The 23207-nt window shown below is 43.4% G+C and overlaps 1 protein-coding gene across 1 annotated transcript in view; it reads left to right on the forward strand.

Moving 5' to 3' along the window:
- FSHR (follicle stimulating hormone receptor) overlaps positions 1 to 3523 on the forward strand; it is a 50893-nt gene extending 47370 nt beyond the window's left edge. Inside the window, exon 9 of the mRNA XM_009583584.1 lies at positions 1817 to 3523. Within this exon, the coding sequence (XP_009581879.1) occupies positions 1817 to 3044 (1228 nt within the window). The 3' untranslated portion in view covers positions 3045 to 3523. The remainder of the gene's footprint in view (positions 1 to 1816) is intronic.
- Positions 3524 to 23207: the final 19684 nt, after the last annotated feature.

Here is a 23207-nt window from a genome sequence, read left to right on the forward strand (position 1 = left end):
ATTGCTCCTTGGAAGCATATATTCCCTTTCAGCTAGAGAACTGTTGATATATTGATCAATACACTGGACCCCTCACTCATCCTTATGTGAGCAGAACACAGGGGAGCAAAACGTAATGCCTTGTTACTGCTATTGTGACCTCCATAGTGCATATTTGACCTCCCAGAAAATCAGTTTTCTGCCTCAGTTGACAGGCAAGATAAAAAATATTGGTAATAGTAGAGGATGCTCAGAACCTCAGGAAATGTCCCTCACCTTCTGATGCTGGGCCTTCATTAGTTTTCCTTTCTTGCAGATCTTTTAAACTCAGTTTTTGGAAGATGCAGTGAGTGCACAAAGTCAAAGGGTGAAATTAGGTTACAAAAAAGAATTCTCCCTTTTAAGCTGCTACCAATTGTTTAACAATTCCAGCCTAACTTGCCTAGAAAGCTCTTCTCTCAACTGTACTGCAAGTCAGGGTGGAAGGTAAGCTGGGGTCCTGTCCTGGAAATTACACACCTAAATTGCTGTCTAGGCTGTAGACGAAAGTAGGCAGAGCTGAACTGTGTTGGTTTTGCAGCGCATTGTCAGCTGTTTTATTCCCTAACTCAGATTAGGTCTGGATCCATTTTATGCAAAGCTATGGATGCAAGTTTCTGGGACACCGAACTCCAAAGGCAGCCTAGGAGAAGCAGTTGATGATAAAGTCTGACCCTTTATTTCTTTTTAACATGCCTTGATATTTCTTAGCTTGGTGGAGCTGGTCATCTTTCTATCATCTCAGCCAAAACATTTGTTTCTTCCTTGGGTCTAGGCATGGAGAAGAAGGGCATAGAATTAATCCTCTAGGAAAAAAAGCCAAACACAAAACTCTCAAAAAATACTTGTTTTACCTTCAAAGGCATTTTTTCTTGAAACTCTTTTCCTTTATTTCCTTTATCTACCTTTTCTAAAATAAGCAAAATGTGTAAAAAAGACTTTCTGACAGAAACAAAAGTGACTACTGTTTCTACAGAAATGTTGGGTTGGGTTGGTGTGGCGTGGTGTCGTTTGGTTTGGTTTAGCTTGGCTTTGCTTCACTTCACTTGGTTTCAAATCCGTTTTCTTTGAAAAACAGTTTTTAAGCAAAATGTTCTACCATGTCTTGTGTTTGTATCTGTGTTGGCATCTGGCTTCTAGAGATTATCTGGAAGACCGCGTGAACTTATTTATGCTATTTATTTGTGTTAATGGCCAGTTACCAATATGATATGAGATACTCAAAATGAATGGCACAAAGTGGAGTTGTTCTGTGCCCTGAAGGAGTTACAACATTGAATATGGCACCCTGACTGCCAAAAACTTTAGGAAAAAGGGAATACGAGAGTAATGCTAAGGGATAGTAGCATTATTGTGATTATACAGACTGTTTATGGGCACAGCTGAATTGACTCATTCTTCAAAGTTCAGTCTTACGTAGGAATTCATCATCGTGTGTTTCCCCCATGCAAGAATCAGCTTATCAATGACAGATTATGTGAGAAATTCTGTTGAAATAAGGACGGCTTCTTACAGAATGCACCTGTCCAGGTGGATAATTGCGTCACGACTGCTAGTAAAGCAAACATCAGGCTTTCCTTTCCCGTACATTTTATGATGTTTCCAACTCATTTACATTTTCATGTAATATTTTATAAATAGGGACCAGCCAGACTATTAATTTCAAGCTCCAGGGTAGTCTGCATAATCAGCAAACCAGAAAAACTGAGCTGTTAATGGAAACTGAATGATTTCATGTTTGTTGTATGCCTCATGCTGTGTCTCTTAGTTTCCAACTCTACTCTTTTTACAATTTCAGCACAGAATTACATCCAATATGCAGCATATCTCAGGCCAAGCAAGACCTTGATGAGCAGCCTGGCGATAAGGTACATAGGCGATCTGCAGCTGAAGATTATATTTCCAACTATGGCATAGGATTTGACCCAGCAGAGAATGAATTTGACTATGGTTTATGCAATGAAGTAGTTAACGTAGCTTGCTCACCTAAACCCGATGCTTTCAATCCATGTGAAGATATCATGGGATACAACATTCTGAGAGTCCTGATATGGTTTATCAACATTTTAGCTATCACTGGGAATATTGTTGTCCTTGTTATTTTAATAAGCAGTCAATACAAACTCACCGTACCTCGTTTTCTAATGTGCAATCTTGCATTTGCAGATCTCTGCATAGGTATCTATCTATTGTTTATTGCATCTGTAGATATTCAGACCAAAAGCCAGTATTACAACTATGCCATAGACTGGCAAACTGGGGCAGGATGCAATGCTGCAGGATTTTTTACAGTGTTTGCAAGTGAACTCTCAGTCTACACGCTGACTGTGATAACTCTGGAAAGGTGGCACACCATCACCTATGCCATGCAACTGGACCGCAAGGTTCGATTTCGTCATGCTGTGATTATAATGATTTTCGGCTGGATGTTTGCTTTCACAGTGGCACTTCTTCCCATATTTGGAGTCAGCAGCTACATGAAGGTCAGCATCTGTTTGCCCATGGATATAGAAACACCATTGTCTCAGGCTTACATTATATTTCTTTTAGTGTTGAATGTACTCGCATTTGTGATCATATGTGCCTGCTACATCTGCATCTACTTTACTGTGAGAAACCCTAATGTCATCTCTTCAAACAGTGACACCAAGATTGCCAAGCGCATGGCCATACTGATCTTCACGGACTTCCTCTGCATGGCACCAATATCTTTTTTTGCAATATCAGCCTCACTCAAGGTTCCTCTCATCACAGTGTCCAAATCCAAGATCCTTCTGGTTTTGTTTTACCCCATCAATTCCTGTGCTAACCCTTTCCTCTATGCCATTTTCACAAAGACTTTCCGCAGGGATTTCTTCATTCTGTTGAGCAAGTTTGGTTGCTGTGAAATGCAAGCCCAGATTTACAGAACAGAGACCTCCTCATCTGCTCATAATTTCCACACAAGAAATGGCCATTGCCCTCCTGCATCAAAAAACAGTGATGGGACTATTTATTCATTGGTTCCTATGAATCACTTGAACTGAAATGCTTGCATGAATTTGTGTCTGAGGCAGTGTGATAATCACTTTCAACTGTGAATTTGAATAATGACTTCAGCATAGCATGTAAACTTATTTTTTATGGGAAAACATTTTTATTTCAACTTCGCTATTTTTGTTCAATGAACAGCCATCAGAGATGACACGTCATCTTCATCAGTTCTTGAAGGACAAAGAACAAAACCTCAGTATGTGCCAAAGTGTCCTTGTAGAATTGTCTCAAGAAATAAATGAGATTATAAACTGGTATTTCTCACCATACAGGTAGAGATTCCCTTTGTTGTAGGAAGATGTTAGCTGGTTACTGAGAATTAAATCATGGTTATATACAGTTGAAAGAAAAAAATATGTAGAATTAATTTTTTTGTCTGTGAAGCATGTTATAACAATGCTAGATAATTAGCTCTTTTCATTAATCATATCTCTTGGGGTTACAGGAGACAGAAGGCCAACTTTAAAGCCCTCCTTCAGCACAGACTTACTAGGAATGAGAATATCTTGTGTTGTTTCCATTTCTGCCCACCAAGCAGAGGGGCAGAAGGCATGTCCAGCTAGGCTGGTGTTAGTTGTTCTACACTGCATGGACCTGCCTCACCCTGCACAAAAGTGTCACTTTGGGTAGGATTTGTGTTGATCTAGACTGGCAGTCTCAGAGAACCAGTTTTCATCTGAGTTTGGACCAAGGAGTATGGTTTGGGATTTGTTTTCAAGATGAGAAAGAGCAAGAACGAGAGCATGAGAAACCCTTCATAATAAGCAGGATGTTTTCTCAAGTTGGTCTCACAAAGTTGGGTTGAAACCACTTGTGTGTGGCTGGACCCCTTGGGTATGGTAAGATGGGCCAACAGGCTGTTTTAATATGATACCTGAGCCAGGTTTGCCAGACAGCAGTATTACTGCATTGCACTGTTTGGGTTATGTAAAGAACGATGGATCTGATACGGCTTTTGAAAACCTGAACAAAAGTTTTTGTGAAATCCTACAAGTTCTCTTTCCCCTTTCCTTCTAAAAAAATCCTTCATGTGCACATTGTCAGATGACGGTCCAGATTTAAAGACCTGAAAGAAACCATATGCCACATATGTTGGAATAAGAAAAAAGAAAAAGCTCTTAATCAAGATTTCCTGATTTTACAGAGGTTTTGAATAACATCTCAATGAAGACTTTTTACATGATTTGAATATCAAACTTTTTGAGGGTTAATCATTCCAAATTGCACCAAAGATGTAGGGTTGGGTAGGGTTTTCTCATGCTGCTTGTGTGTCTATGTGTGGGTATGTGGGCATAAAGAAAACACCAGGACAGGAGTCTGGGCTTCATTCCCACCTCACAAACAATTCACAGTTTTGCCCCGTGAGATTATAAACCTTTGGAATCTTCATGGTTAAATGTGATGAGCTTTGAATATTTCCTGCGTAAAACTCCTAAAATTTCAGTAGCAATTCTTGATGCTTCTATCCATAATTTCCCCTGTCATCAGCTTCACATTTCAGCATCTGAACCTGATGTGAATAACTACAGGAGATTATTATTCATTCAGTCCTAGCCAGGGAAGGAAGTGTCAGCTCCCTAGTGCATAAAACAGGGGAGATCAAAGATAGTATGTTGGGGGGGGGGCGGAAATTTCATTACTCAACACAAGTAACACTCCCTCCAAGATCCAGGAGAAGGAAGAATGAAAGAGCAAAACAGGAAAGACAGTTCATCTCTGGGAAGCTCTTCTGACTACTCAGAGGAATCATTTCATATACAGTGTACTGGTGTGCAGCCATTAAAACCCATCCCGATGGAAGTGTCTGAATGATGACGTTCCAAAATGACAAATATTCTAGTTGCATTAAAAAAAGGCTCCTGAATCTATTCTTGGGCCAAAAATTAGGGGTGTTCTTTGGCAAATACTAGCCCATTTTTGTTGATAAATAGGGCAAATTCTTGTAGTGCGTCACACTTTTTTTGCCTGGGCCCTGACCGTTTGCAGAGGCAATAGGCTGGGACCTGGCAGTTCAAGAAAGCACAGGCATAGTCTAGAAGCCAGTCTTGTAAATCCTCTCACAGCTGTGTCAGGCCCATGAGCTTGGTACAGCTCATCTACTTCACGCAAAACCATTGCCCAGACATTTGCAGAACAGGACCCAGTTAAATATGCTTTACAAATAAACACCCCTGAAAAGAGACCTTGCAGGGTTGTGTCTTGTAGAGTCAGACCAGGGCCCAAGCGATGAAGCCATTTAGCCCATGGCTCTTCCTCCAGAAGAGGCAAGGGATGGATGATACTTGAGAAGCAGATAGAGCCTGCATAACCAGACACCTTGCCTCGACCCTAGCAGGTGGACAGCACAGAAAAGCTTCAGGCACATGTCATCCTGCCCACACGTGCTGAGCTCTGGTGGCAGCTCAGGCTGTGGCAGCAGCTCCAAAGCTGGGAGGCTGACCGTGTGGTTGCCGAAACAAAAACCTCCTTCTTGTAGTGCTCCGATCTCCTTGGCTTTCACTATTATTTGGATTTTAATTTTAAGCATCTTCCAAATTGTGACGGGCATCATAGGACCTGTATCTTTCCCTCTGTGGGACATTGGTCCTTTTATAGCAATTTTTTAAAGCAATGTTTTTTCTTTGAAGAAAGTAGCATAAGGAAAAAAATGCAAGATACATTTTATTCATGCTTGTAATGTAAAAAAAGCCTGCTGGTGTCTGGTGTGGATTTTCTCAGCACTGAACGACATGTTTATGTGTGTCATCTTTAAACTATTTTACATTTCCCTTTCTGAAATCTATTTAAATAAAACCAATATCAAAACAAAGTGCCTTGAGAACAAGTGTACAGCCAGAGATATGCTGACGAAGTATGCAATAAATGTTACTGCTTATCTGGAGAGCTCCATTTATGCGGTATAGCCTCCATAGTCAGGTCACTGTGACCTTCGGATGAAACCCGGCTGACGAGAGACTCTGCAAAGAAAACCCCCCTGTAGCCTCCTGGTGAGTTAACAAAGCAGAGAAAGGTATGTTTGAAACCTCTTAAACAGATAACTTAGCAGCACTGACCTGTCTTTTTTTTAACCAATTTCTTCTATTAATTCACATTTCTTATGAAATAAGTTATTAACCATTGACAGAACTTTGACAGGCATTTTTTTCCTTTTTAATATATATAAATGGCTTTTCTTATATGATGCACTCCGATTTTCTTTCCCTCTTTTTTATAGTCGGGGCTTGGAGCTCTGTTTTGATGAGTCTTTTGTTCAGACAAATAAGTGTGTGTCTGTGCGCGCCCATGTGTGCACGTGTGGGTAGGAGAGACAGGCCACAGGTAACAAGGAAACCAAGTCAAAGCCCAGCTCTGACTCACAGGAAAAACCTTGGAGTTGTTCTAACTTGGAGCCTGTTGCTAGCTCACTCCAAAGACCATCTGACAGTTGACAACATTGTAGTACCTTCCGGTTTTCCTCCATAGCCTTACGTGGCCCTTGCATTTCAGTCTCCACCAAGCCCCACAAAATGCCCAGTTAAAGAGTTATGGCTGTCTTTGCCTTTACGGTGCCCTCATCAGAGTGCCATAAAGAGACTGTGCTGGCAGTGAATTCGCTGCCTTTGAGGACACAATAAACAACTTCTTCACCTGCTTGATAGAAGCATCACTCCTTCAGGCACGTGCCTCATGGGGAACCCATACCTGACCTCCCCGAGAAACATGTATCTGGTGGTGTGATGGGAAGTGAGAAACGGGGCCACTTCGTCTTGGCGGACTAAAGACCGCATCACGAAAATTGCCACCACAGGTAAAGGTAATGGGAGCAGCTGGTCAAAAGCATCAATAAAAGCAAAAAAAAATGACTTAGTAGAGAAAATGAACCATGAGCCATTTTCTTTACAACATTGCTCTGGAGGTTGCAGAGATACGCCAAGCAGGGTTTGCTCATTAGAAGGCAGGTCTACGTTTGAGCTTGTTAAGAATGCAAGATGAGGCTTTGCATCCCATTTAGCAAGTCTTCGAATCATTTGACCACGTTTCTTTCCTGTAGATTCCCTCCTAATCAGTCCACTGAGGACACAGCAGATAATCTTACATTTAATTTATGCAGCTTTGTTGTTAAGAAGAGTTAATAATGCGAAATGATTTATCCTCGAGGAATAATTTAACCATTCCTCCCCCTCCCTGAATGAAAGAACAGAAAAGAAAGGTGGGTCTGGTTCAATCGGTCAAGTAAGCACATGCAAACCTCCTCACAGATTTGCATCTTTAATATGGGCATGTGTAATCTCCCATGGTGTATGCAAATGTGAATTGCACATATACAATCTTCTTCAGAGTGAGTTTTTGGTCTAAGTACTTGGTTACAAGCACGTATTTGAAAATCTGGGCCTTGTTGCTTTAAAATATTCAAGCAGAGGAGTAGGATTTTATAGATGTCATCTGGATAATTAAACTCTTCATTAACAGTTGTTCTCGAACCAGTAGGTGACCTTTAATTAGGGATGAAAGTAGTCAGGATTCAATTTCCAGCATTAAGAAACTCCAGAGGACCCTTTGCCCCCATTGAAAACCTTTTGTAAAGCATTGGTTTTCCAAGAAAAATAATGCTGGCTGAGACAAAAATATGTTTCCAGGTCCAACACATCAGATGAATGCTTCACTTAACCTTGTTGTAACTTTTTCTGTCTCATGCAGATTTTGCCATGCATTACCTGGATCTTTGTTACCCCAACCTGGACACCTGCACCAAGTTGTACGCATACCAAAAAAAGAACAGGAAAAATTAGCAAGATCACAATGAGAGCAGTGCACAGATGGGAACGTGCTGTATTTATGAGTGGGCGGAAGATTGCAGGGCAGGATTGAGCAATATGGGCTTTTCTGTTGAGTCATCCAAATATCCAATGCTAAAATTCTGCATTAAAGGGGCTATTTTGGCTGAAGTATAGTTCCCCAGGAACAAGCAATAAAAATTTGCATGGGAAGATCCTATGGAGAGATAAGCTTAAAAGGAAGTTCAAGTCACGGGTTTTTATTTCATTGTTAAAGAACCATGTTGAATAAAAAAAAGCGAAAGATTGATATAAATAGCTGTCTCCGGAAAAAGGGATAGCAGGCTCCTTTACGGGCCATCCAGGCTCCACACTGCACCACCAACAGTCTCCTCTGCATTGCAATTCTTTGTATTGTTTGTGAGCTACAAATGCCTAATTATCTTTAAATGCTCCCAGTTTCTTCTTCTTTTCTTGCCTATGCTGTAAGGACAGGCATGTGCCCCTTGGACGTCTGTACTCTTGCCTCTTCATTGCCTCAGTTTACCCCATCTTGGTCCTTTTCATGATGACGGTTCGTGCTGCCTGTGGTTAGAAGTGCTCTGCTTTTACCTGCAGTCATGTACGAACAGAATCCATGTCCCTTAGAAATATTTCTTCAGAAGTCAGCAGTTGGAAGATCAGAAGTCTGCTCGTTGCTGTCCCTGTCCCGGGGTGCACGTGTCTTCTTACACTGCCTTCCAGTTTCTATCTCCCATTTTGGTTATTTGTTTGAGCGACTGTTGTGAGGTTAACTGGCCCTTTCCCAAGCTTAAAACATTCTGCTTTGAAACATCACTGTTTGAGCTAGCCCACTTCAATAAACCAGGGTGAAACACACTCTCCCTACCTTCTGCACATTCCCTGGACTTTGTTGGGGAAAAAATCTTATTTTTACATAGTGATTTAGAGTTTTCCTTTCCCACATTGCCAGCTGCATCTTTGCCTTGTCCCACAGATGTCATAGGGTGGCATAAGGCATCCCTAAGTGCCCTGGGGGAAGACTGGGGAATGAAGAGGGAGGAAACACAGTCTGGAGAAAGTGGGGCCATCAGAAGTTGGAAAAGTACAGCCTAATTAGGGCAGCTTTTAAACAATCCCACATGCTCCTGCTCCAAGGACTGCCTGAACTCACACCAAGGAAAAGCCCAAAGCCTGCCTTTTTTTTTTTTTCATTCCTGTGCTAAGGTCTGCACTAAGACAGGATTCATTCTACCGAGGTGTCTCTGCGTATGTCTATATGGCATGAGGCTGTGCCAAAATACCGAGAAACAGTGGTTTTGCTCAAAGCTGCACCTGTGCTAATATGCTCTGTTTCTCAGCAGAGCTAACTTGCCCAGACTAGGCAAAAATTGAGTTGAACTAGACATTTTTCTAGAGGTGGCATATCGATGTCACTGTATTTTCACCATGTTGACTTAATCAAGGTTTGGGGTTTTTTCCAGTGACTTCAGCTTTTCCTGCTACCCAGCATTACCTTTCTCCTGGGCTACTTGTTCTCTCTTCCTTCTATGACCGCCGCTGCCCACACCAACACTTTTAGTATCAGTTTTCCTTCCTCCTGTGGACAGAGGCATCTTTTTGCGTGATTCCACCAGAGTCACAACGAAACACTCATTAGTCACCGAAAAAGCTTTCAAGGCGTCAGTATTCTATTTTTTCACATAAAGGTGTTGTTTACCTCATGGTAACACTCAGCCTACAGAATTTTTTTCCATGCATTTAACACCATCATAACTAGTGCTCAGCTTCAGCGCCTGTCCTGTAGCATGCCGCTAATGAAGGCACCAGCTCGGTTTTGCTGTCCCTTGTGCACCTGTGTTAACTAGGCAAGCATCGTCGTTCTCAGCTCCTCAAAAGTGACCTCCCATTTTGACTGCCCTGATTGTAGGTGCTAGTCCTGTTTTCATGTTCATCAGTGCCAGCAGAAGAGATCTGCTTTTGTCCATGAGGAGGGCCATCTGTGAAGTCACGTGAAACTGGGGAGAAAGCAGGCGACCTGCGTTCAGAACAGCCTCGTTGTTGCTCAAAGACCTTGAAGAGCACCTGAAGGGCAGCTCCCAAAGCTCTCCTTGTTGCTTTAGGTAAACCTCCACATACCACGTAGCATCGCAGGGCAGCATCACCACTGCTAAGCTGTGTCCCAGAACTCACCATGTTGGAGCTGCAGTCTGTAAAGCACTGTGGGACCTCTCCTGTGAACCATGCATGCATGCATTTGTCACCACAAGTTAAAAAAGGTCACAAACAGTTAACTAGTTAGGTAATTAAGCAACTAATTATGCAACTAATTAGGTCTGACCCAATTTCTGGAAAATAACCGTCCAGGAATCCTTTAGTTTGTTTCCTCTTTAAGAATAATTCATTAACAAATACATTTATTTTCTTTCTGCAAAGGGTCCCATGTGAGTCATAGCCCAAGAGGCTTCCAGCTACTTCTTTCATAATTAAAGATCCCATGTCACATTTTCAATAGGTGAGAGACAACGCCAGTGCTCTGTCTGGCGTCCTCTTGCCTAGCAGACACAGATGGCGATGCCTAAGGCTGTGAGCGAGCTGAGGCTGTTTGCATAATACTTGCTTCCCTTGCTCATCAAGTTATTGCAATCTCCACACTTTCCACACTCTTGCAAAGCTCCAGTTAACAGTTGCATGTAGACAATAGTGAAGAATGTAGGCAGAGGTCTTCAGAGGGACATAAGGAACTGGGAAAGCAGGATTCATGGACACTCATGGGGAGACCTCCTTTGAAGACTTGAGGTTTTAGCATCCCTTTAGTCTTGGAAAACTGTTTGGGGGTAGGAGTTACGGTTTTGCATGAGACGAGATGATCATCTGCTCTATTTTAATTAATACTTACTTACGCAAAGGCTAGTCCTTCTTGGTTTTCTCTCCCTCATGGTTTTTGCCCCCTCCCAAAAGACCACAAGAATAAAAAGGCTTTTGAGGGGTAAGCCTGGAGAAGCACCTCCTGCTAGCAGAGTGAGGAGAATCACAAATGAGGGAGGGAGGGAGGGAGGGAGAGACAGCATCCAGGAAAACAAGATGCAATAAAGCACTCAGGAGCTTTTGCCATATGTCTGAAGTAGAACAATTTTCTTAAGGCTGCACCCAGAAACCAGATGGTATTGGGGCAAAATCTTCTGTGTCCTGTGCTCTTCAGCCAGCAAAGACAAGATGGCTGTCTGAGGAGAGAGTCCTAGTGAGGCTTTCAAAGGCTTTATCCCTTTTTTAATGTTGGCAAACTCTGTTGAGGAAGGAGGGAGGGGGAAGACAGGGAGAATGAAATTTCTCTTACTTAAAAAAGACCGTACAAGTAATTCTTATGAGGGGAGTGAAAAGAATTGCACTGAAGAGGCTCATAAAAAAACAATGTTTAATTTTTCTAAGCTGGGCCTCCTGCGAGCAATGCTCTGCACCAAGACTAATATTCATCCCTGTTCAGAGTACCAGCACAAGAGCTATTTCCACAATAAATGACCTTTAAAGTGGGGCTGACATGATGTGTAAGTTTTGTGCTGGCCCTCTGCACTGCAGTGAATTGCATGTTGAGGAGGGAATGCTTGCTTTTCGCCTATGAAAAATTGCCCATGGCTGCCCCATCACCCCCAGCCACTCCTAACACACATTTGTTTATGTGCCCTTTTGGCTCCAAGGCTCTGCATCACGAAATAGCACCAGAGCAACATACTGTTTTAAAAAAAAATGGGTAGTAAATCATAGAATCATAGAACAGTTTGGGTTGGAAGGGACCTTTAAAGGTCATCTAGTCCAACCCCCCTGCAATGAGCAGGGTCATCTTCAACAAGATCAGGTTGCTCAGAGCCCCATCCAACCTGACCTTGAATGTTTCCAGGGATGAGGCATCTACCACCTCTCCATAGGCAATTCCTGTGTCCTGGGATCGGGACAGTCATTTTTGAGTTGAAAGTCCCAGAAAGGAGGCAAACAGGCTACAGGAGCACCTGAGCTCCTGTCTGCTCTAGCTGTGTGGAATAAAACAGAGGGAAGAAAGCCTGAGCAAAGGCAAGGTGTGTTGGAGCTGGGTGTCCCAGCTCCCAGCCTCTCCAAGCAAACACCCTCCCCTCTGCAGAGAGGGTGGTTGAAGGGCTGGAAGGTGGCGAGAGGGCAGGAGAGAATCCACAAAATCTTCTGTCTTCTCAACAGCCAAGCAGCTGGGCTGGCCATTGCTTCTGGCTGGGATTTATATATATTCTTACCTAGAAACAAACCAAATGAGCTCCTCTGCTGAATTACAGCCAAGTTTACACACATACACAAAAAAACTTGTTTCATCGCCAAGCACCACTTTTACCACTGCTGAATGCAAGTGTCTCACTGCCTCATCACCTCCAGGCTTTATCTCCATCTTTTCCTTCAGTTTTCATGAAACCGATCGATTTCTAACCAAGTCCTTCCCATTTGCCGCTCTCACAGTCTTCCTGTGCCTGCGCAGGGTACTAATGTCTCCGCTAGCAACAGTTATCTCTCTTCCCACCTCGTGTCTGCGCGGTGACAGGCATGCCGGGACCCCATCCCTCGCTGCTCCCTGGGCGATAATGTCAAAATCAACAATCACGGCGGTGTCAGCGGACTGCCTCGAGCCTCTTCTTCACTCCTCAGAGGTCATCAGAGCTGCACAGCCTGACAAACTTACACATGTATATGCAAGGCGTGCTTTCCCCAGGCAGCATGTTAGGCGCTGCAAAACAAGAGCAAGCCCCCAGTGCTTTTGCAGAATTGCTTTTGATCACGCGCCGCATGAGAGTAACTTGCAGAGAAAAGCATGTGAAATAATTGAGCATATACTATCCCGCCTACTGTGCGGGCATTAAAGCAAAACAGGTAGTGGGGGCTGCATGGAGGAGAGCAGACAGCAGGCCGAGGAGTCCCTGCTCTCCTCTCCGTTTCACACAGCTCCTTCGTCCTAGTGCAAAATTTTTTGATGCAAATGTGTATGATGAGCAAGGGAGCAAGAATGGAGCTGGGGAAATAAACATGTCGTGATTTGCTACTGCATTGTTCTTGCTACTTGTTAAAAGCCAGGACACAAAAATTAGATGGTGCTTGAACACCGTGAACTACTCAACGGCGTGATCTGCAGGCTCTCTGGGAGCAAGTTGAGCCTGGCAGCTTGAGGGCTGGGCTTGGCTTTTTGGGGAGTGGGAGAGCTAGACCCTCTGCTTCCCCCCCAAGCCTACATATTCTCCACGTGTAGCATTTTAAAAGCTAAAGCATCCACTTGTTCAGAGCAGGAGAAAGCACGCAGTCCAGCTGGTTACAAGGATCAGGCAGTGCTTGCAGTGCCTACAGCTCTGCCATCGGTACATCTCCTTCTTCTTGTGTCTCCTTCCTTATTCACCAAACGGCACCACATTTCTCTTCTGTAATCCAGTTCTCTGTTTTTCTCCACCACCTCTCAAGGCATACACGTTCCTTTATCTGCTTTTCTGCTTCTGCCTTTTCCCTCCCTGTTATATCTCTTTGAACCAATGCTTTCACATCTCTCTCTTGCCTCAGCACTTGCCCCGTCTGTAAGGGACACCAGTTGCGCAGTTACAAAGTAATGTCTGAAACAGAAAAATACTGCGATCAAGAAAACTCTCTAAAAACTAAGAACACACTTTTCCTTTGATTCTTTTTGTCTTTTTTCCTTCACAACATCCTTAGTAAACACGAAAGACACTGTGAAAGGCATACTGACAGTTTTCATTTACCTCAGAGATGACTTTTCATCAGAGGAAGCGTTTCAGTGTTCTCTTCCTCCCCTCTACACATGCATTTCCCTCCCCTCTTCCCCTGCACACGCAAACACACTCAGGTTTTCTTTCCCTTTCCATTTTCCATTCTGTGCCTACATGCATAGACAAAGCATGCGGCTCTGGGGCAGACGTTTCACTTCTGATGGGAAGCTCCTCAAGCACACAAACAACTTCGAGGGGAGATTTGAGGTGCTCAAGGCAGGAAGCCTGAGCTCGGTTAGCGTTCTCCAGGGTGAGCAAAAGGCTGACAGGTGGGACAATTTGTTTGAGAGAATTAAAAGAAAAAATGGAAGGAGAAGCCTTGGACAAGTCCAAAGGATCCCTGAAAGCATTCGTGTCCTGATTTGGGGTGGACTTTTGCAAACAAAGACTAAATGCTGCAGAAGAGCTAGGTTTAGATAGAGTGAGATGGAGAGGTAGAGATGCTAGCAATTACGAAGACTGATCGTCACATTATTTACAGGACATTGGCTGGCATTTACCAGCTAGTAAGAGCAACAGCAGAGTAAAGAAAGCTGCTGTGCTTTAAAAGCCCTGCCAGAAAAAAAAGCACTGCTAAGCAGCCTCCGGCCACAAAACCAGGCTGGCTGGAGGCGGGCGACCCACGCTCCACAGGTGGCCCGGCCAAGCTCCTAGCACCGAGCAGACACTCCAGAAAGCAGAAATGCCAACTGCTGGGCAATCGCTGTGAACATGCATTTTTCCCCTCTTCACATTCCCTAGCTCTTTGGACATTTTCTCTCCGCCTGGTAAGCCCTGCAGGCAGAGGGAAAGGGCACAGCATCCCCGGATGGGGACCTGGCGGTGGGCTGTCCCCGCTGCTCGCTGGCTCTCACCAGCTGGGCTTGGGTGGGCCAGAGGACAGGGTGAGCTTGTGCAATGCACCCGTGCTCTCCCAGCACCACGGGTTTGTGACCACCTGCTATTTTTGTACTTGTGATGCTTCATCATGGTTCCCTAGCCATTCCTTTTAATGGGATTAACTCACAGTTGCGTAGAATATCCATTCTCAACCCATCCATATTAATAATTCAGAAGCTTCCCTTTCCTCTTACAGTAGAAAGTAGCTGTCCTGGATTTCTACAGCATCCAGTGCTTAGCATATGAATGGGATGGCATTAGCTACCACTGCTGCTCAATAGCTGTTTCTGTTATATCTTTCAGCATTATTTATAACCTGATTGCTCTGCTTTCTGGACTCAACCCATGCATTTACCAGGAATAGACTTCAGGCTTTCTTCTCGGAGCTGTGAGTATTGCTTTCTCCTTTCTCACACCTGCAGCCTCACCAAGTTTTTCTGGACAGCTCGGTTAGCCCTTTCTCTTGCCATGACTGAGGGTGAAGAAACTGTTATCCTCTTCCTCCAAACTTCTTCCGTTAGGGGAATTATTCCAAAATTATTCCACCCAGAGCTTTTTCTGGTTTATCTAGTAGAAGAATGTGAGATTTTGGTGTAGCATAATGAAAATATGTGCATGGTACTAAAAAAAACCCAAGATTGACTTGTTGCTTTCAGTTTAGAGAGCAATAGTCTTCACATTGCAACATACACTCTCTAAGTTCAGTCAAGCTTCTCTTGACCTCTGAGCCATTTTGGACAAACAGTATAAATTTTTCTGCAGAGGCTTAAGATCCTGACAGGTTAGAGACTGTTGTGAAGTAAAACCTAGTGGGTTATACAGCTGCTCAGGCCAAAGATCCTTTCTGACCTCCGATTTATTTTTCCTTCTTGGAAAGTAAGGTACCATGGACCTGCAGGGAGGTTTTTGTTTACTAAGCAGTTCAACTGAAAAGAATACTGTGGATTAGCAAACCCCATGCTTTCACACCTCAGGAAAATGTGCTCATTATGCTGGAGAACTTCTGACCTTGCAAAGCTTCTAGGTACAGCATTTAAAAAAAAAAAAACCACAATCCCTTTTCCATAGTAATGCCCACGTGCTGGCTGCTGTCAGGACACTGCTGGGCGCCTCTTGTTCTCCACGTCAGTCCTCGGGGACGCCGGCACTCCCGGCACACGTGCACCGGCTGGAAGCGCTCGCTCACCTCTATGCTTCCCTAATATCTTTGATCAGGGTCAGGCCTTTGTATCCCAGAGGAATTTATCGTGATGGGCTTTCACAGCAGTCACTTTATGCCAGCAAAAAAATAAAAATACTAATAAATTCTGGTCTTGCTTTGTGGCAATACAATAGGCTTTTATGCTGGAGGCTTGGGCTCTGAGAAAGACATGAAAACCAGGGCTGAGCAGTGGGAGGTGACAGAAGTTTCTGAGCGACTGAAAACTTTTGAATGGTCTTGAAATCAGACATTTTGCCTATGGGAATACAGCAGAGCTTGTGGCCAGGAAAGCTGGCGTACAAATGACAGGCATGCCCTGCAGCAACTCCAGGCTCTTAGGGCAATCCATGCGTTAACAGCAGAGGTGCACAGTCCACTACGGCGATCCCAAAGAGATGGGTGAGCAGCATCCTGAAGAGCATTTCCAACAGGGTGCATGGGCAGCTCACCCATGCCCTGCTCTACGGGAAATGTGCCGCTGACACCAATGAGAGTCTTTCAAGCTGCTGAACATCAAGGGAAATTTTGCCTTATCAGAAATGCCTGTTGCACAGAGAGATGTCGATGCTTCCACCCCATGTCTCGTGCACCTCAGGCTTGCAAGGTGGTGTAAAGGGGCACCCTCCATCATGATGCAACCCCCTGCATACTTGGGAAATGTCCGAAATGCCCCGCAGAGGGCAGGGGAAAGCAGCTCCCTCCTGCTGCAGCTGCTGGCTCCAGGCTCCCTCCTGCTGTGGAGCCAAAGGTGAGAGGAACGAGCTGCGTGAGAGAGGGCCATCGCAGGGAGCCAGGGCCACAATGCTCTGCTCTGCCTCAGTTCACAGTACGCTGTGGGGGGAGGTTTTGCCTGGATCGGCCAACACTCCCAGATGGCAAACAGCGGGCAAAGCAGCCTCCGGCACAGCGCGGTCTCTTGGTTGCTTCCCCCATCCAAGGTCAGCCCCGTGCCAGGGAGTCTTCTCCTCAGCGCTGCTGCGCCTGAAAAATGAGTTACTCGGAGACTGACATTGCAGTGTGCTCCCACACACAGCTGCAGAGTGAGTTATTTAACTGCATAGATATTATTGAAGTACAGACTGTAATGCCTGTTTTCTTTCTGAAGTGAAAAAAGGAGCATTACATCATGCCTATACTGAGAAACACTCCTTCCTTAAGGACAAGAGCAGAAAGCTTATCTCAAAAAGCATGATTAAAATGCAAGGGTGCTGGCAGGTAGGGACGGGAGAGGCCAGCTCCTTCCACCCCGGTGCTTGTGACCTTGCCTGTGTTGTTCCTCTGCTCCTCACCCATGGGACATAACTCGTTAGAGAGAGGATGGGGTATGCGAGGAAAGTTTTGCGGTCCCACCTGCGTAAAAGCACCGAGGTGCCAGCATCTCCTGGGGGTCTGAGGAGAGCAAAGGACTATGAGGCTCCCCACAGTGCACATTCAAGTTTGACATGGGAGGGTGAAAGGGGACCTCAGGGGATGCTCACACGGCTGGCCCTGACCCACGGCCAGCCCTGCTAACCCATCAGAGGGACCTCGGCACAGGCAGGTGATACAGAATTTATCCCATCTGCAAGCACTCTGCAAGTGCTCAGCATTTGCTGTTCTCTGCATGTCAACAGCATCTGAAAGGTGCACAGGAAAAAAAAATAGCTGTAACCCGCCTCAGTCAGATCACTGACCATGACTAGGGCTGTAGTTTCTCCTGTGCTATGTAAAAGATCCCCAGATTTCATTTCTACTGTCCGCGCTGTTGAAGCTGACAGGAGTTAGGATGCATTTAATACCAGGTGAGAAGTTGGAGGCAGTCCTGCACACGAGTGAACCCTTATAGGAGTCTGACAGAAGAGATTTGCTTACAGCAAGAAGGCAGGCATTCATCTTGATATAACTTCTGTCATGTACTGCTGCAAATATGTAATTTTGTTGCTCTTTCTCCTCCCTCTCAAATAAGCATTTCACCTAGAAGGAAATTCAGAAAAATAGATTAGTTTATTTCCAGCCCTATAATAGATGCACATTCACATCAGGATTTGTCTCTCTGTGCCTTGGTAAAGATTTACACTATGCTTTCAAGGGTTTTTTTAATGCATTTCCAGGTTTTTTCATTTAAGGGGCAAAAGACTAATTATATCAATAAAAAGACAATGTGCTTTGGGAGTCAAGTCTGCTATACTGAGGTTATAACTCCTGTATAGGGACTGTATACTGAGGTTCTCTGTAACTCGGACAAAATGCTCCACATGCTCAGGAGGAAGAAGATCCTGAGTATTTTCCATACGTCCTTGGACAAAAGTTGATGGCCAGGTTATGAGTTTTGAATACAGACAGTTTAAAAAGGCTGCAGTGGTGGTGCTCACTGGAGATTTATCCTTCATCGATTGAATGATATCAGATACTGTAAGGTGATTACACTGAGGAACTGGTATTAAATCTTCTTTAATAAGAAAACTTATTTTGAAATTTTCTGAATTGCTAGCTGTACCACTGTTATCTAGTAAAATACCAAGAATTTAAGTGTCGTATATTGGCCTAGCATGTTCACACTTTATTTATGAATTATAATGATATAAGAGATGCTTTCTTTGAAAAATTTAAGAAAAGTCTGAAAATTAAAACAGCAGCAGCAAAACCCCCACAAAATGGAACTTTAAACACCACCATGTTCACGGACCTATTCTTAGAAAAGTTGTCATATTTGTGTGAAATCTCAGGGAGGGAATGTATGCAAGCATTCTGCTCAGCATGAACCCCAAACACCCACCACACTGCTAGATTAAATGTAATAATATGTTCCAAAAAGGAGACACACTGCAAAGCAAATTACACAACCCTTCAGTGCATTTTGACACCCAGAAGGGAAAGGTGCCAGGGGAACGTTTTTTTTTTTTCCCACCAAACACAGCAGATCCACAACAACGAACCACAAGGCTCCAAGAAACACGTACAGCCGGGTTACCAGCAGCAGCAAAATGTGACCACAGAAGGGAGAAAGTCTCAGGAAGAAGGGGCTCTCTGTGGGCTGGTTGCACCCATCAGAGCTGTAGCTATCGTCTCCAGGACCGTAGGCAGAGGCTCTGCCCTGGGAAACATTTCTTTTTTCTTAGAAGCAGTGTTATTGAGCATACATGTTTGCTGAGGAATGAACTTATGTTTTTGTGTAATAGGAAAATCTGGATGCAAAATGGAATTAGTGCAGTTTGCTGCCTTTCCTATGGTAGACTGGAGACTCATTCCAACAGGAGTACCTGAATTTCATTAAATAATGAGCAAAGGAACATCTGCAACATAAAGCGTGCTTTGTTCACATGTTCTTAGCATATGTGGTTTTATTCCTTAATATTTCCTTCCTGTCATTGATCTTGTCATGAAGTCTTGAAAATAAAGGACATCCTACCTCACATTTTCCATCGCTGAAGCTTTCATGATATATATGATTTACCATATGAACACACAGAGTATCACACTAGCAACATATCAGAGTATGGGGTTAATCTTAACCCTGCAAAGGAACAAAACTATGCAACTCATTGCCTAAATCATGGTGTAAATCTGGACAAAACAATCCAGTTCTCCATTAGGTATGCACATAGTGCTTCCCAGATCGCTAGAAGACTATATTCTTCTCAGGGCTAGCTCAAGGCTCCTCAGCTGTTTTGCTGCCTCAGGGATGACGACAAAAATAACTAATGCAGGCACAAAGCAGTATTGCAGTGAGAGCCGCCCCGCTCCACCCAGCACTGTTCCCCTGGCTAAACCGAGCCCGACCGATTTTGAAAAAAACTCTTTCTTCTTTATCATCTGCTTGATTGGAGGGTCACAGGAAAAAATCAGTCTTTTTTTTAAATATTGCTGCAGATTACATTATTGCTTTTCTTCTAGAATCTGAAGTGACTGGCCTGTCTTTATTGGAACAGATGCTCTGTGGCATCGAAACTTGTATTAATTAATTATCTTCCTCCGATTAATCAGTGTGTCCATTCCTGTAGGCAGGTTGGGGAATTGTGGTTTACAGACCTGGGGAGCCTTCTACATTCAGCTCACTGGGGGTCTAAAAACCACAAGGAAATAAATAGTCCGGTACATAACAAATATCTAACAGGGACTGGCATTGAGACTATTTCTACCAACTCCTGCGTGTGAGCTCAGACAAATGAAGGCCCAGAATACTTGCCATGTGGCTTTTATTAATGATCTTGAAACAAATCAATGAGATTCTGACACCAGAAATTTGTGCTGCTCTGGAGGCAGCTAAATTATTCCATTTGCAATTTCTGCTGAAGATTTGCAGTCTCTAATAGATCTCAGAGAAAATCCTGCTGGAGCTAGTCAGGAACCAGAAACCAGTTGAGTATCACATGACTTCTGAGTATGATGGAAAGTCTTTCTCACTGCTGGGTAGAAGGGAGTTACTGAATTTAATTATTTCAAGCTGTAATGATAAGAAGAAAAAATTTCAGATACATTTGTCTTTGCTTCCCAACACAGGGAGAAAGAAAGAAAAGAAAGAAAACGGCTTAATTTGGAACTATCGTCAAACTGTGCTAAAAAGGTTCATTAATGTTGTTAACTGAGTCTAAGTCAGTGTAAAGAGGAATGCTTTAAATGTGTCAATATATCCAACACACCTGCATAAGAGACCCGGTTGTTTATGGTGACTGCCCCATAAGGACAGATACTCGCCCGAGCCAGGGCTGCATTAAGCTGCAAACCCTTCTTCCCAGAGGGTGCACATCTCCTCGTCTCAAGCAGAGATGCTCTGCAGAGATGTTCTGCCAGTTCAGAGGCAAAGGCAGACACATTAATGATGCATTAGTGCACCAAAGACTGTTGTTCTAGGATTCAAAGCTGCGCTCCAGTGACGTAGTGTAACCACAGGAGGCTTGCGCTGAATATTGAGGTTACGCGAGGATTTTTCTTTTAAAAGTAACCTCACTCTCAGTTTATTTTGCTTGTTTTTGGTGTTTTGTTGGATAGCTTGGGAAATAATGGATTATTTGATTTTTTTTTTTTCCCCCCTCAGTTTTGTGATTGATTTGACAACTTATAAGAAATTTGTTTCAGGTCAGATCAGAATATTCACACTTTTACCTGAAAAATGACAAAGAAAAACTCTAGAAAATATATATTCTGGATGAAGCAAAAAAATGTCATACTTGACCTAAAAATCAAATTATTTGGATATAGTTTTCTGTTATATGATCAGGTCTTACATTTTACGACAAAATTTGTATCAATTTTAAAATGAAAAATAACATTAAAAAGTAATGTAAAATATCAAAACAAAACCTTTCATTTCAAAAATTATTAATAAATTCATTTAATCAGTTTGAGTTTTTCAAAACCATGCTTTTTTCAGTAAATTCATTGTCAGCTATTTTTTTTTCTTCCTTTGCTCGGTTGGTTACTTAATAACAGCAATGGGAAATTTACGGTGCCACAAAAAGTAAGAGGTTATAAAAATTTCTGTGGTCACTGTTGTAAGCACACAGCACGAGTCACCGATAATTCTAATGATCTCAAGAAAAAACACAAGTTAGTCCTGTCTTACAGATGGCAAACATGGGGCACAGATCCTTGAAATCACTTGCTGTGGTCATGCAGGACACCTAAGGCTTATCAGGTAGCGTAGCCCAGGAGGAGTGGAGCTGTAGGGAGGAATATCTGAAGTCCACGATATTTGTGTGCAGTTCACAACACCCACATGGGTAGTCCTTGCTATTTATTTATTTCTAGTCTGGTCCCACATTCGCAGACAGAGTGCATTAGGTGCATGGCTCTAGTTTGCTCTGAAGAAGCCATGTGGTCCAAGACTACTCCACGCTGGGAACCAAAAGTAGAGTGAGGAGGGATGGTCAGGAAATTAATTTCAAAACACATTATGGTTCTGCTCGAAAATGCTAATACCGATACTACATTGTGCGTACTAAGAGAGCCCAGGTCTCTGAAATGCTAATTCTGGCCCCATTTATATCATCTTCTCACTTCTAACTTGCGAGAGGTCGATTGCGAGATGGTTTGAGTGTTTCAGCAGTACTAGCCAAAAAATGTAAGTTGCAGAAGTAGTCGCAGTCGCAGTCAGTCAACAATTACTACTCATTGCCAGAAGATGTGGGCTGTCCCAATTCCGTTTTTTGGGTGACGTCACCATTATCGTGACTATAAATGGATTTGAAAGTGCATACCAAGGAAAGAATAATTGTTGAGGCTAAGAACAATACTGATACAAAACCAAATCCATATGAGTTAATCAAGAACAAATTCAGACTGGAAATTGGAAAACTGGTTCTGATTAACCAAAAAATGAAACTGTGAAGCAGTCTACATACAAGATAGTGGGAGCTTGGACTTCCCATTGTTTTAAAATGAGGATGATAAATTTATGGAAGAGATTGTATAAAGAAGGGATTAAAACATAGGATTGCTGTATCAGTCCCGAGACCTCCAATTTCTCAATATCTGCTGGGCAGGGAGTTGATCAGAGCTTACTTGTTAATAGTGCTTGTTCACACTTTATTTATTCTGCGCTTAGGCATGCCTCAAATCTCTGAGAGTACTAGGGCAGGGGATGTGGGGGGTTCTTTTACTTTTTTCTTCCTCCTTATACATACATAACATGGATTCTGAAGGTCTGGGCTTTTTCCACCTTCTTCTGAAGCACAAGAGCTTGTCCACAGGAGACAGTATAGTGTCTGCTCAGTGATATTAAACCGCCCCCAGGTGCCCAGCTGGCGTGTTTCCCTCATTTGTTCAGGGTTAAACTCATCATCTGGTTTGGAGTCAAAACCATTTTTCTCCAGATCAGTTTGCAATGATCATTGTTTCCCAGCCGACTGCTTTTAGTTTCTTTGCTTTCCATCTTTTTCTATCGCTTGGTACGGCCTACTTCATGACAGTCTGGAAATTTTCTCCAACTAAAACCTCACTTTTGCAAGTCTTGGGACACTGGAAATGTCCTCAGCTGTCCTGTGACACACTGTATGTGGAGGTTTTGCTCTTTTACCACATTTCTTCAGTTTGTTTTGTAGCTGGTGAGGAAAGGAATGGTACATGCAAGAGGTGTTCAGCGGTTCTTTATAATAAAGAGCCTAAAACATGTTTGTCTGTGATGGGGAGGGACCGGTCGTGAAGACACAGCTGGTTCCTTGCAGTCCCACCTTCCTGTATGGCAGCATTGACTCACTAGGTGCTATTTCAGGCTAAGTAAGCAATAAATGTAAGAGCCAAAGGAGATGTAAGAGCCGAAGGAGATGCTGGGACAACCGCTCATGGTTTTGACCTTGACTCTATGTCTGTGGCAAGTGGAGATGAAACCCAAGACCCAAACAGTACTGAACTCTGGCCAAAACCAGAGTCTGACAGCAGATTTGTGATAAAGTGCAGGGGTTTTAATTCCTAGTTACACCTATAGTTTATTCTTCGTGCACCACTGCATGACATGTTTCTGCTGAAAGATACTTGTACAATTTGAGGGCAAAGCCAATGAGGAGTACTGACTATGACTAACGTTACAGGGTTATGCTACCCAAGCGAAAGGGACCTTCTCTT

The sequence above is a fragment of the Fulmarus glacialis genome, unplaced genomic scaffold (genome assembly GCF_000690835.1).
Source record: "Fulmarus glacialis isolate BGI_N327 unplaced genomic scaffold, ASM69083v1 scaffold4458, whole genome shotgun sequence".
In the NCBI taxonomy this organism is placed as follows: Eukaryota; Metazoa; Chordata; class Aves; order Procellariiformes; family Procellariidae; genus Fulmarus; species Fulmarus glacialis.